The sequence below is a fragment of the Bufo gargarizans genome, chromosome 1 (genome assembly GCF_014858855.1).
Source record: "Bufo gargarizans isolate SCDJY-AF-19 chromosome 1, ASM1485885v1, whole genome shotgun sequence".
In the NCBI taxonomy this organism is placed as follows: domain Eukaryota; kingdom Metazoa; phylum Chordata; class Amphibia; order Anura; family Bufonidae; genus Bufo; species Bufo gargarizans.
Window position 1 is genome coordinate 33,284,350 of NC_058080.1, and position 13,375 is coordinate 33,297,724.

Genomic DNA, 13,375 nt, shown 5'->3' on the forward strand with positions numbered 1-13,375 from the left:
AGCAGAGAATTAGTCTTCATGTCATAGCAGAGAATCATGCTTCACGTCACCCAACACTGGAACAGTCCATTGTCAGATATTTAGGCCCCGGCACCCAGGCAGAGAAGAGAGGTCCCGTAACAGAGAATCTGGCTTCATGTCAGCAGAGAATCAGTCTTCATGTCATAGCAGAGAATCAGGCTTCACGTCACCCACCACTGTAACAGTCCATTGTAATATATTTAGGCCCCGGCACCCAGGCAGAGAAGAGAGGTACCATAACAGAGAATCTGTCTTCATGTCAGCAGAGAATCAGTCTTCATGTCATAGCAGAGAATTATGGGATTTTACTAAAGTATGACGTAAAGTCATGATTTTATTAAAGACACGGAGGCGAGTATTGCTTTAACCTTTCTTTACTTCTACCATAGCAGCAAAGAGAGAAAATGGTATACAAAAAAGAAACCATGGTAACAGACTCCTCCCCCTTATCCCAGTATATCCTTCCTTGTCTGTCTGAGCTCTTCCTCTTTCTTTGTGTCTCAAACAGCGCTGGTCAACCGGAACAACAGACGCCGAAACCACCGGGTAACGAAAAAAAAAAAACCTTGAACTCGTCGGCTTGGACCGCCACAACTGGACCTCCGACCGGAACTGTGTAACTCTAAAACATGAAGCCGTAAGCCTCTCAACCTAGGAAAAAAGGAAATAAGAGAAAAACCTTCTAAGAGTATAATCCAGTGCATTAGAAACATAGGATCCACTAGTTGGAAACACAGTAACAACTTTAAAATTCTGACCATACGGTAAATCAACAAAACATACTTACGTCAAAAACCCCAAGGGGTGGGTCCAGGGAGGGCAATACTCGCCTCCGTGTCTTTAATAAAATCATGACTTTACGTCATACTTTAGTAAAATCCCATAATTTTATAACAAGACACGGAGGCTCCTATTGCTTGTTTAAAGCTGAGCCACTATAGAATCAAAAGCATGCGAAGCCGGTCGGAAATAAAACTCCCGGAAAGTGGAAGATCTGGACCAATCCGCCAATCTCATAACATCCTCCAAACGAGCCCCAGATAACGTCATGGACGTAGCCGTCGCACTGCGGACCGAATGTGCCGTGAAGATAGACGTATCAATCCCGGAAAGGGATAGAATCCACTTGACCCAGCGAGATAACGTAACACTGGTAACCGGAGCAAACGGGCTGCGAAACGAAATGAATAAGTGGGGGAGAGAAAGAGACCGCAGTGGACGGGTTCTGTCCTCATACTCGCGTAAGCACGCTACAGGACATAGCTGTGGAGAAGTCGGAAAACGGGGGTAAGAGACCGACCGGATACTGGTTTTCGTGCGACGGGAAATGTTAAAGTGGACCCCCTCCGGGGTGAAGGATCTGGCGTCCCAATCCAAAGCACGCACATCCGAAACTCTCTTACAGGAGATTAAACAGAATAAAGTGACCAATTTGGCCGATAACTGACGTAACGACAATAGCTCATTTGAGGGCCAACTGACTAGAAATTGCAAGACATCCGACACATCCCAGGTAGACGAAAACCGTGGCCGAGGTGGTCGGGCCAAACGTGAACCCTTGAGTAAACGACAGACCAGGGGGTGTTGACCCGCTGGACGGCCGTCGACACCGTTGTGTCTGGAGGAAATTGCTGACCTAAAGACATTGATGGTGCGGTAAGCCTTCCCTGCCTCAAAAAGTGAGGATAAAAAGGCTAAGATGGAATTGACAGGGGCCGTAACGGGATCCAGAGTCCGGTCGACGCACCAGCGAGACCAAGAACCCCAGGCGGCTCGATAAGCCCGTCTCGTCCCGGGCGCCCAAGCGCAGTCCAATAAGAACCTAGCTGTTCCTGAAAGTCCAGCGCCTCCTCCTGGACTCCCGATATCTTGCAAGCTAGGAGGCGTAGCGACCCGTTCTGCAGGAGTGGGTGAACTTCTCCTGCAGGCCCTTGGAGTAGTGACACCTGAGTGGGAAGGAGAAACGGAAAGTCCACTAGAAGTTCCAGGATCTGAGGGAACCAAGGACTGGGTTCTCCAAAACGGAACAATCAGAACCAGGTTCGCCAACTGCTGACGAACCTGAAGGAGCACTCGTGGAATGAGCGCGAAGGGAGGGAATGCGTACATCAACGCTCCTCCCCAATGTTGAAGCAGAGCGTCCACTGCCTCCGCCAAGGGATCCGGCCTCCAGCTGAAAAACCTGGGCAGTTGGGTATTCAAACGGGAAGCGAAGAGGTCGACTGCAAAGGGACCCCACAGAGAAGAAATAGCAGAAAAAACCGTCTCGTCTAACTTCCAGTCGCTGGAGTCCGATATGTAGCGAGAACTCCAGTCCGCCAGAGTGTTGTGAAGGCCTGGAAGGTACTCGGCCACCACAGAGATGTTCCTGTCGAGACAGAATTCCCAAAAATCCTTCGCCAAATGGGTCAGAACCACCGACCGTGTGCCACCCATACAATTGACGTACCTGACCGCAGATATATTGTCCATGCGGAGCCTGATGGCTGAGCTGACCACACCATTGGCAAAACTGCGAATGGCAAACGACCCTGCTAGGAGTTCCAGGGCGTTGATGTGAAGATGGGATTCTTCTGGAGACCATGGACCGCCCGTGGACACACCACTGCAATGTGCTCCCCATCCGTGCAGGCTCGCATCGGATTCTATGATCAGATCCGGTTGGGGACCCACGATCGCTCTGCCATTCCACACTGACAGGTTGTGGATCCACCATCTCATCTCGTCCGTCGTCTCGGCATCTAATGAGACCAAATCTGCGTAAGAGGCCCCCGACCGAAGGTGAGCAATTTTGAGGCGCTGCAACGCACGATAATGGAGGGGGGCTGGGAAAATGGCCTGTATTGAGGAGGCCAGAAGTCCGATTATCCTTGCCAAATGCCGCAACGACATCTGAGGTAGGCGTAGAGCATGCTTCAACTCCTTGCGGATAGCCTTGACTTTCGAGAGTGGAAGACTGAGGGATAATTCTTCCGAGTTCACCTGGAAACCCAAGAACTCTATGGATCTGGAGGGGGTCAAACAGGATTTCTCCTGGTTGACAATGAACCCCAAGTCGGAAACGAGCGTCACCGTCAAGTGGAGGTGTCTCAACAAGAGAGCCCGTGATTGGGCCATGATCAAGATATCGTCCAGGTAGACGATCAGACGAACACCTCTGCTGCGAAGCCAAGCCACCACTGGGCGCATGATCTTGGTAAAGCACCAGGGGGCGGAGGACAGGCCGAACGGAAGGCAGGTGAAGCGCCAGGCCTGACCGTTCCACAGGAACCGCAGCAGGTCTCTTGAAGAGGGGGACACTGGGACCGTGAGATAGGCGTCTTGGAGATCTATCTTGGCCAACCAATCGCCTGGAAGGAGCAGATCCCTCAAAAGATGGATGCCCTCCATCTTGAAATGTCGGTATTGTACAAAATTGTTCAGGGCTTTCAAATTGATCACCGGGCGCATCTGGCCCCCTTTCTTTTGCACCAGGAAAATACTGCTGATGACACCCCCACGATTCTCCGGTGCGCGTTCGATCGCGCCTTTCTGCAGAAGATCCGACAATTCCCTCTGAAATTGGGACCGTGCCGCATAGGACAGTGGTACCGTAGGGGGGGCTGGGATGGAGCTCGGATCGGCAATCAGATCTATTGTGAACCCCTGCACAGTAGAAAGGACCCATTGGTCTGAGGTTATGCCTGACCACACATGAGAAAAGAATCGGAGTCTGCCCCCGACTAAATGGTCTAAAAAAGGAGGGGGACGAAGAACATAACTTACCGAATGGTCGACGGGAGCCTGGATTCCCTCGGAAACCTCGTGACCTGAAGGGAGCGCCTCGTGAGGGAAAAAAGGACGGCTGATGTCTCTGATCCTGGAGGGATGCTCTATAATTAAAGGAGCCTCTGCCGGAACCTCTGGCATGAAAGTTGGAACGGCCGGACAGTCGGCCCCTAGCACTGCCGGCCCTGTTGGAAAAACGCCCTTGAAAGACTCGACGCATCGAAGTCTGGGCTTTATCAAGAGCCGTAAAAGCTCCTACATATTTCCCTAGCTCTTTAATAAAAGAGTCGCCAAAGAGCAACCCCTGGGCGTCCTTGCCCGCTTCAGTCAATGCTAAGTTCGAGAGATTTGGCTCGATCTTAATTAGTATTGCCTTCCGCCTTTCAATGGCGAGCGAGGTATTGGTATTACCCGCTACGCATATGGCTCGCTGGGCCCAACCTCTCAATTCTATAGGGTCTACCTGGCTACCTGCCGCGATAGCGGACTCAGCCAAATCGAAAATCTTTGCTAAAGGACCTGTAATGTCCAGTAGCTTGTCTTGGACAGCCTTCAAGGCCGCGTCTAGCCCTTTACGGGGGTTAAACCCCGTCTTCGCCAGAAACTGGACCATCTTTGGATCCACTGATGGCGTCTCGCACACTTTGTGTGGTATTAAAGGACGAGGGCACTCCGCCCGCAACTTATTACGCGATTCCTTACTAAGCGGATTGCGTATGCGAGCCTCCATATACTGCGCCACATGTGTGGCGGGCATCCATTCCGCGGAGCGGGGATGATGCAGCTCCTCGGGGTTAAACAGCGGTTCCCCAGACGGATCCAATAAGAGATCCTCTGCTGATCCCTGTTGTAGTAACGGGGCTTCCGGGTCTAGATTACGAACCGGATCCACAGCAATATCCGCCAAATCGTCCTCCACCTCATCCGTCAATTCATAGACGTTGTCATGAGTCTCCTCCTCTGACTCCCTATCAGAGTCTGACCTAGGCTCAGGTAGAGACCTGGCAGTCTTCCATGCCCGCGTTTTTTCTGCCTGGCGGGTACAAGCTCGTTTACGCGACTGAAGCGCGTTGTCTTGGGATGGGGATGGCCCATCAATCTGAGGTGTTCTGGAGACAATAGGAGGTGGTCCTGGAGGTGGGACCAAAACCTGGGTAGTAGTAGCAGGGCGCGCCATAAGGGCCTGAGATATAGACTGGGTCAATGCAGATGACATCGAACCCATGGCGGTTATAATGGCATTAGATATGGATCTTTGCAGTGCCACCTCATGGTCGTCCGGGTGGATCACCTCGGACCTCCTATCCTGCGCAGGGGAACCCTGATCTACTTGGGGGGCTTCACTAGGGGCCACAGAGGCAACGGAATTCTTTCTGACAGACATGGTGAAGTAGCAAAAGGCAGGGGTTAGTCACCCCGACCGGAGCAGCAAAAATAGCACTAGAGGAGAAAAAGAGAAAAGGGGATAATGAAGCCAGGAATCATAGCCAGCTAGTGGGTAGACGAAATGGAATAAAACAGAACTTACAAGGCTCAAGAGCAGTGGAAAAAGACCGCCAGGAGATGCGCTGTGCAGAGCGGGATGTCCGGTGTGTGTAGAGCGGGGAAACGCACAGGGACGGCGAAATCTCGCGAGATCTCGCCGTCAGTAGCAGCCGAATGCGAAAAAATGCGAAAATGCGAAAATATGCGAAAAAACGCGCGCGAAATCTCGAACTCGCGAGACTTCGGGCGAGAAGGAGAGGAAGAAGAAGCAGAAAGCGCGCGCAATGGCGGCGCAGTCTGAGGTAACGAGGGACAAGGATGACAGGGCAGAGAACGGATCACACGGGGGGAAAGCCGCAAAAACTGTTATAAGGACAAACCCCTAGGCAGAACGGCCACAGAAGTACCTGAACGAAAAAACATATACATATATATACGTACCCTAGATAAATAAATATATATATATACAGGAGAGAAATATGTATCTACGATAAGAGTCTAATCAGAATCTAATAAAGAAACCGAACGAACCGATAATCCAAGCACATAAAATACAAATATACCAGACCCTGAGCAATGCCACAGAGCTGGAGAGTACTTATCTGCCTGGTAGCAGCAAAGAAAGAGGAAGAGCTCAGACAGACAAGGAAGGATATACTGGGATAAGGGGGAGGAGTCTGTTACCATGGTTTCTTTTTTGTATACCATTTTCTCTCTTTGCTGCTATGGTAGAAGTAAAGAAAGGTTAAAGCAATAGGAGCCTCCGTGTCTTGTTATAAAATCAGGCTTCACGTCACCCAACACTGGAACAGTCCATTGTCAGATATTTAGGCCCAGGCACCCAGGCAGAGGAGAGAGGTCCCGTAACAGAGAATCTGGCTTCATGTCAGCAGAGAATCAGTCTTCATGTCATAGCAGAGAATCATGCTTCACGTCACCCAACATTGGAACAGTCCATTGTCATATATTTAGGCCCCGGCACCCAGACAGAGGAGAGGTTCATTCAACTTTGGGTTGCCCCGCAATATAATGGTAAAATGAAAATAAAAATAGGATTGAATGAGGAATTTCCCTGGAGTCCAATAATATATGGTTAAGGGGATGTAGTTAATGTCTAATCTGCACAAGGGATGGACAGGTCCTGTGGGATCCATGCCTGGTTCATTTTTATGAACGTCAGCTTGTCCACATTGGCTGTAGACAGGCGGCTGCGTTTGTCTGTAATGACGCCCCCTGCCGTGCTGAATACACGTTCAGACAAAACGCTGGCCGCTGGGCAGGCCAGCACCTCCAAGACATTAAAGGCTAGCTCTGGCCACGTGGACAATTTGGTGCACAGTTACTGTTCCACCATGTTGTTCAAATGCTGCCTTCTGCTAACACGCTCTATATCAGCAGTTGGGGCCATTGGTGCGGTGAGGTGACAAAGCTTTTCCACATGTCAGCCATGCTAACCCTGCCTTCTGAGGTGCTGGTGCTGACACAGCTGCGTTGGCGACCTCTTCCTCCTCCCCTGCCTTCGCCTTGTGGTTCCACCTGTTCCCCGGTGTCAGTAGGGAATGCTCTCAGGAGCGCGTCTACCAGCGTGCGTCTGTAGTCGCGCATCTTCCGATCACGCTCCAGTGAGGGAATTAAGGACGGCACATTGTCTTTGTAACGGGGATCCAGCAGGGTGGCCACCCAATAGTCAGCACACGTTAAAATGTGGGCAACTCTGCAGTCATTGCGCAGGCACTGCAGCATGTAGTCGCTCATGTGTGCCAGGCTGCCCAGAGGTAAGGACAAGCTGTCCTCTGTGGGAGGCGTATCGTCATCGTCCTACGTTTCCCCCCAGCCACGCACCAGTGATGGGCCCGAGCTGCGTTGGCTGCCACCCCGCTGTGACCATGCTTCATCCTCCTCCTCGTCCTCCTCCAGTAGTGGGCCCTGGCTGGCCACATTTGTACCTGGCCTTTGCTGTTGCAAAAAAACCTCCCTCTGAGTCACTTCGGAGAGATTGGCCTGAAAGTGCTAAAAATGACCCCTCTTCCTCCTCCTCCTCCTCCTGGGCACACACCTCTTCCATCATCGCCTTAAGTTTTTTCTCAAGGAGACATAGAAGTGGTATTGTAACGCTGATAATGGCATCATCGCCACTGGCCATGTTGGTGGAGTACTCGAAACAGCGCAACAGGGCACACAGGTCTCGCTTGGAGGTCCAGTCATTGGTGGTGAAGTGGTGCTGTTCCGCAGTGCGACTGACCCGTGCGTGCTGCAGCTGAAACTCCACTATGGCCTGCTGCTGCTCGCACAGTCTGTCCAGCATGTGCAAGGTGGAGTTCCACCTGGTGGGCGCATCGCATATGAGGCGGTAAGCGGGAAGGCCGAAGTTACGCTGTAGCGCAGACAGACGAGCAGCGGCAGGATGTGAACGCCGGAAGCGCGAACAGACGGCCCGCACTTTATGCAGCAGCTCTGACATGTCGGGGTAGTTGTGAATTAACTTCTGCACCACCAAATTCAGCACTTGCGCCAGGCAAGGGATGTGCGTCAAACCGGCTAGTCCCAGAGCTGCAACGAGATTTCGCCCATTATCGCACACCACCAGGCCGGGCTTGAGACTCACCGGCAGCAACCACTCGTCAATCTGTTGTTCTATACCCCGCCACAACTCCTGTGCGGTGTGGGGCCTGTCCCCCAAACATATGAGTTTCAGAATGGCCTGCTGACGTTTACCCCGGGCTGTGCTGAAGTTGGTGGTGAAGGTGTGTGGCTGACTGGATGAGCAGGTGGAAGAAGAGGAGGAGGAAGCCGAGTAGGAGAAGGAGGCAACAGGAGGCAAAGAATGTTGCCCTGCGATCCTTGGCGGCAGAAGGACGTGCGCCAAACAGCTCTCCGCCTGGGGCCCAGCCGCCACTACATTTACCCAGTGTGCAGTTAGGGAGATATAGCGTCCCTGGCCGTGCTTACTGGTCCACGTATCTGTGGTTAGGTGGACCTTGCCAGATGGCACCTGAGGGGTTAATTGTACGGATCACAGCCCCCTGTAAGAGATCGGCACTGCTAAGGTGTTATGGAGGCCCAGGATGCTACGATAGCGGCCTTAAGCTCATCCAGAGTGTTGGGTCTTGCGTCTCTCAACTTTCTCTTCCCAATATCCCACAGATTCTCTATGGGGTTCAGGTCAGGGGAGTTGGCAGGCCAATTGAGCACAGTAATACCATGGTCAGTAAACCATTTACCAGTGGTTTTGGCACTGTGAGCAGGTGCCAGGTCGTGCTGAAAAATGAAATCTTTATCTCCATAAAGCTTTTCAGCAGATGGAAGCATGAAATCCGGACAGGATACACGGATCACGGATGCGGCTGCAAAACGGTGCATTTTATGATTTTTCCACGGACCCATTTAAAGTCAATGGGTCCGCGAACAAAAAAACGGAAAACGGCACAACGGCCATGTATGCACACAACGGTCGTGTGCATGAGGCCTTAGGGAATTGCTAAGTTGGGAATTGTATTTCAACCCAGAACAAAAACTGTGCTTTGGCGGACACTAAATAACTTTAGCCACAGCAATACCCACAGATTTAGCTGAATATAAATTTGAGGCCTATTATTTAGGCGCTGGATGACAGGTATACGTTTTACAGACAGAATTAGAATTGGAAATGCACGGTAGCGTGTGAAGTTATTGAGGATGACCCTATCCGCACCTTCAATCTAATATACCCTTTTATGGATAGATTTAAACTTGGCCTGATACAGCAGAAACAACTGATTTAGGGAATTGCTAATTTGGGAATTGTATTTCAACCCAGAACAAAAATATATCCTTTGCCAGACAGCAGACAGTATTACAATTGGCTAGCCACAGCAGAAACACCAGATTTAGGGTACTGCTATTTTGGCAATTGTATTTCACCCCTCAATAAAATAGCAAGCACAGCCAAGCCCCTGATGTAGGATATAGCCAAAAAATAACCACACTATTGATGGTTAAATGGACTTGGTGGCAGCTTGTGCTGGCGCACCACAAGACACAAAATGGCCGCCGATCACCCCAGAAAAAAGTGACAGAAAAACGCTTTGGGCAGCCTAAAAACAGTGAGCAATTAAATAGCAGCAGTTGAATGATTCACAGCTGTAGATCGATCACGTCATTAAGTCTTTTGGAGGAGTTAATCTGCCTAATCTCGCCCTAACAGCAGCAGCTGCAACCTCTCCCTACACTGATCAGAGCAGAGTGACGGGCGGCGCTACGTGACTCCAGCTTATATAGAGGCTGGGTCACATGGTGCACTGGCCAATCACAGCCATGCCAATAGTAGGCATGACTGTGATGGCCTCTTGGGGCAAGTAGTATGACGCTTGTTGATTGGCTGCTTTGCAGCCTTTCAAAAAGCGCCAAGAAAGCGACGAACACAGAACCCGAACCTGGACTTTTACGAAAATGTTCGGGTTCGGGTCCACTGCTCCTTTTTTTGCTACGCTGTTGGCTCGGTCTCCCCACTGCCTCTTCCTCCGAACTCTGAAAGTCAGTGGCACGACCTTCATTCCATGTGGGGTCTAGTACCTCTTCGTCCCCTGCATCGTCTTCCACCCAGTCTTCCTCCCTGACCTCCTGTTCAGTCTGCACACTGCAGAAAGACGCAGCAGTTGGCACCTGTGTTTCGTCATTATCAGAGACATGCTGAGGTGGTATTCCCATGTCCTCATCATCAGGAAACATAAGTGGTTGTGCGTCAGTGCATTCTATGTCTTCCACCGCTGGGGAAGGGCTAGGTAGATGCCCTTGGGAAACCCTGCCAGCAGAGTCTTCAAACAGCATAAGAGACTGCTGCATAACTTGAGGCTCAGACAGTTTCCCTGATATGCATGGGGGTGATGTGACAGACTGATGGGCTTGGTTTTCAGGCACCATCTGTGCGCCTGAAAACCAAGCCCATCAGTCTGTCACATCACCCCCATGCATATCGGGGAACCTGTCTGAGCCTCAAGTTATGCAGCAGTCTCTTATGCTTTTTGAAGACTCCCAACTATACAGTTCGGGTTCGCTCATCCCTAGTCAGGACCAATCTTAACTCCCAGATATGTAATATATGGAGTGTCCCAATTAAAGGGGGAATTTGCTTTCAATGAGTTACTCGTTGGGGTTGGGAGGTCTATACTGATAATATGGGATTTGCTCATATTGATTTTGAAGTTAGAGTAAGAACTGATCTGCTCCAATATCTTATATATCAATGGTAGGGCTCTGGCTGGATTGGTATTCATTATTAACAGATCGTCTGCGAAAGCAGCCACCTTATGCTCATGTTGATCTATCCTTATGCCCACTATCTCTTTCTCCAATCTAATAGCCTGGAGCAATGTTTCCATTACGAGAACGAATAACAGAGGTGAAAGTGGGCATCCCTGTCTGGTGCCATTCCTAATGTTAAAGGAGGGGGACAAAGTGTCATTAATGATGATAGCTGCCGAAGCATGGGTATACAAGGAAAAGATGGCATTAATATACGGGTCAGGGAACTTAATTGTTTTAAGGACTTCTCTCATATAGTCCCAACTAACCCTGTTGAAGGCTTTTTCTGCATCCGTGGTAAGGAGGACTAGAGGCCGTCTAAGCTTTTTTGCAAAGTAAATAGCATTTAGCACCTTGGCGGTATTATCTCTGCCCTCCCTACCACGGACAAAGCCCACTTGGTCATTTTTGATTAGGAATGGAAGGAAGGAGGACAAGCGGGTGGCAAGCATCTTGGCTAATAACTTCAAATCTAAATTTAACAGGGAAATTGGGCGATAATTAGAGCAATGGGAGCTGTCTTTCCCTTCTTTCGGGATCAATGTGATATGTGCTCTAGTCATGTCTATGGATAATGGGACACCAGACAGGGAGGTATTAAATATGGAGGGAAGATATGGTCCTATTATGTTATGGAAAGTGCGGTAATATAACCATCAGGTCCAGGGCTTTTACCATTAGGGGGCTTTGTAGAGTTTGGGCTTGAGAATCCGACAGGGCCGGTAAGGCAAGGGAGTTAAGGAAGGAGGTTACTGATTCCTTTGGGGGGTATCAGCTTTCTTGTCCTCTTCTTTTATATTATAGAGGGAATAATAGAACTTTTGGAATTGATTGGCTATTTCTGGTGTGGTAGACACTTCTTCCCTATTGGAAACTCAAATTCTGTGTATATAATTATGAGATTTCCTTTGCTTAATACGTTGCATCATGAACTTAGAAGCCTTGTCTCCATGTGCATAGTATTTGTGGTAGGAGCTTAACCGAGGAACAGAATAGGCATGCCTATGTGCTGCCCTAACCTGACTGGCTGGAGTGTGCCCGGTGCCAGTGACGAGGTAAGGCCTAGAGAAGTGGGCCACCCAGGAGGAAATGACTGAGAAAGGGGATGGGAGGGAGGGGCAACGAACGGGCGCCCTCCTGCTTGTAGCCGGGGGTTTAAATGCAGGAGGGTGCTCCGCCCACAATTACAGGCTGCAAGCAGCCTTAAATATTTGTGGTAGGAGCTTAACCGAGGAACAGAATAGGCATGCCTATGTGCTGCCCTAACCTGACTGGCTGGAGTGTGCCCGGTGCCAGTGACGAGGTAAGGCCTAGAGAAGTGGGCAAAAAGAGAACTGACCCGGTGTAGGGTACAAGTATTTATTGGAACATGGTGATGCCTATAAAGCCAGTGAACGGAAGGCTCTGGAGATCTCAGCTCGCGGGTTGGGAATATACCTTGCGTAGCAGGATGACCGCCATCGACCCATCCTGCGGATGACGTGCGCCGGAACCTGATGACTGGACGCTGCGGACGCGGCCCCTATGCGAAAAGAGTGTCCGGATATCGTGCTGGGGCTATACCTGCCGCCAGGGTGCGGATATTAGAGACAAACTGGGTCGAAGATAGGGGCCTACCATTAACTGGGAGCAATGGTTCGTCTGCTGCGGAAGACTGGAGGGAGGCCAGAAGCTCCTGTAGCACCTTGACCGGACACCAACAGTTGGCCGTAGGGAAAAACTCCACCTCGGTGGGAGGACCTGCCTGGTTGGTCTTGGTAGATGGGATGGACAGTATGAAGTGGTCCACGTGCCAGGTGAGATGTCGCCTGAGCAGGGTCGCTCGACTGACCGTGCCGCAGGTGAACTCCCCGGGCCTAAGGAACCCATAGAACCCTAGGTACATGGCCGCTTTGGTGATGATGCTTGCCAATTGCCCAAAAGGGAGACCGTCTAGGGCTACGGACAATCTGCGGAAAAGCTCACCCGACACCAGTTGCCTGCGCACCTGGACCACCGTGGCTAGCTTTCTGAATGCCCCTGAGGGTGGCTTTGATGGCCTGATTGGAAAATATGGATTTGGCAGAGGGGTCGCCGAGCATCCGGTGGTGCTGAATGCCGGCCAAATACAGCCTGATGGTGTTGACTGACAGGTGCGTGTGGCAATAGGCTATGAAAGCCATGATGAACGTGACCTCGTCCACCTCCCCCCGGGGATGGGTGTCACTGAACTCCCTGAAAACTCTGAACCCGGCGTCATAGTTCCTGGCGGTGTTGGCGGCTAGCGAGCGCTGGACCAGTAACCGTGCAGAAGCTATCAGGGGCTCTAGTCCAACAGGAGGGAGTTGAACGGTGGAGCTGGAACACCGACGGGGTCTGCCTCTGGGAGCTCCTGAAAGAAGACATCATAATTAAAACGAGACAGGGCGTCCGCTGCTACGTTCTGTGCCCCTTGGATGTGGACCGGGACGATATGGAAATTGAAAGACAAGGACAGCCACACAAGTCTACGCAAAAGGGACATGATCGTGCGGGACTTTGCCCTCCCTTTGGATATGATCTCTACCAGGACCTGGCTGTCAGTCCGGAAGATAACCAACCTATTTGCCCAGAGAGAACCCCACACCTGGGCTGCCGCCACAATTGGGTACAATTCTAAAAGCGGGGAGGATTTCATGGCCTCCACCGGCCAACCGCCGACCAACCACTGTGGATGGAAGATGGCAGCGAACCCACAGGAGGCCGCGGCATCGGTGAAGACCGTGGGGGACGCTGAATCCGGGGATGGTACAAACAAAGAGATACCATTCCACCCGGCCAGGAAAGCCTGCCACATCTGGAG

General features: G+C 51.0%; 1 protein-coding gene across 1 annotated transcript; it reads right to left on the reverse strand.

Annotated features, from left to right (window-relative positions):
* Window positions 1-667: 667 nt before the first annotated feature.
* Window positions 668-4,127, reverse strand: LOC122924345. Its single transcript, XM_044275342.1, has 4 exons — window positions 3,485-4,127; window positions 2,023-3,442; window positions 1,769-1,967; window positions 668-672 (listed from the first exon to the last, which is right to left on the reverse strand). Exons 1-4 carry the CDS (start codon window positions 3,928-3,930, stop codon window positions 668-670), a joined length of 2,070 nt encoding a protein of 689 aa, XP_044131277.1. The 5' UTR covers window positions 3,931-4,127.
* Between the last annotated feature and the right edge of the window lie 9,248 nt (window positions 4,128-13,375).

What these genes read in the sequence shown, in the direction of transcription:
- LOC122924345 (XM_044275342.1), bottom strand. Translation starts at nt 3,930, where the DNA reads ATGCCAGAGGTTCCGGCAGAGGCTCCTTTAATTATAGAGCATCCCTCC. An exon ending in AGTATTTTCCTGGTGCAAAA is followed by an intron (nt 3,443 to 3,484) that starts GAAAGGGGGCCA and finishes TTTGAAAGCCCT; the next exon opens with GAACAATTTTGTACAATACC. An exon ending in TTTGGAGAACCCAGTCCTTG is followed by an intron (nt 1,968 to 2,022) that starts GTTCCCTCAGAT and finishes CTTCCCACTCAG; the next exon opens with GTGTCACTACTCCAAGGGCC.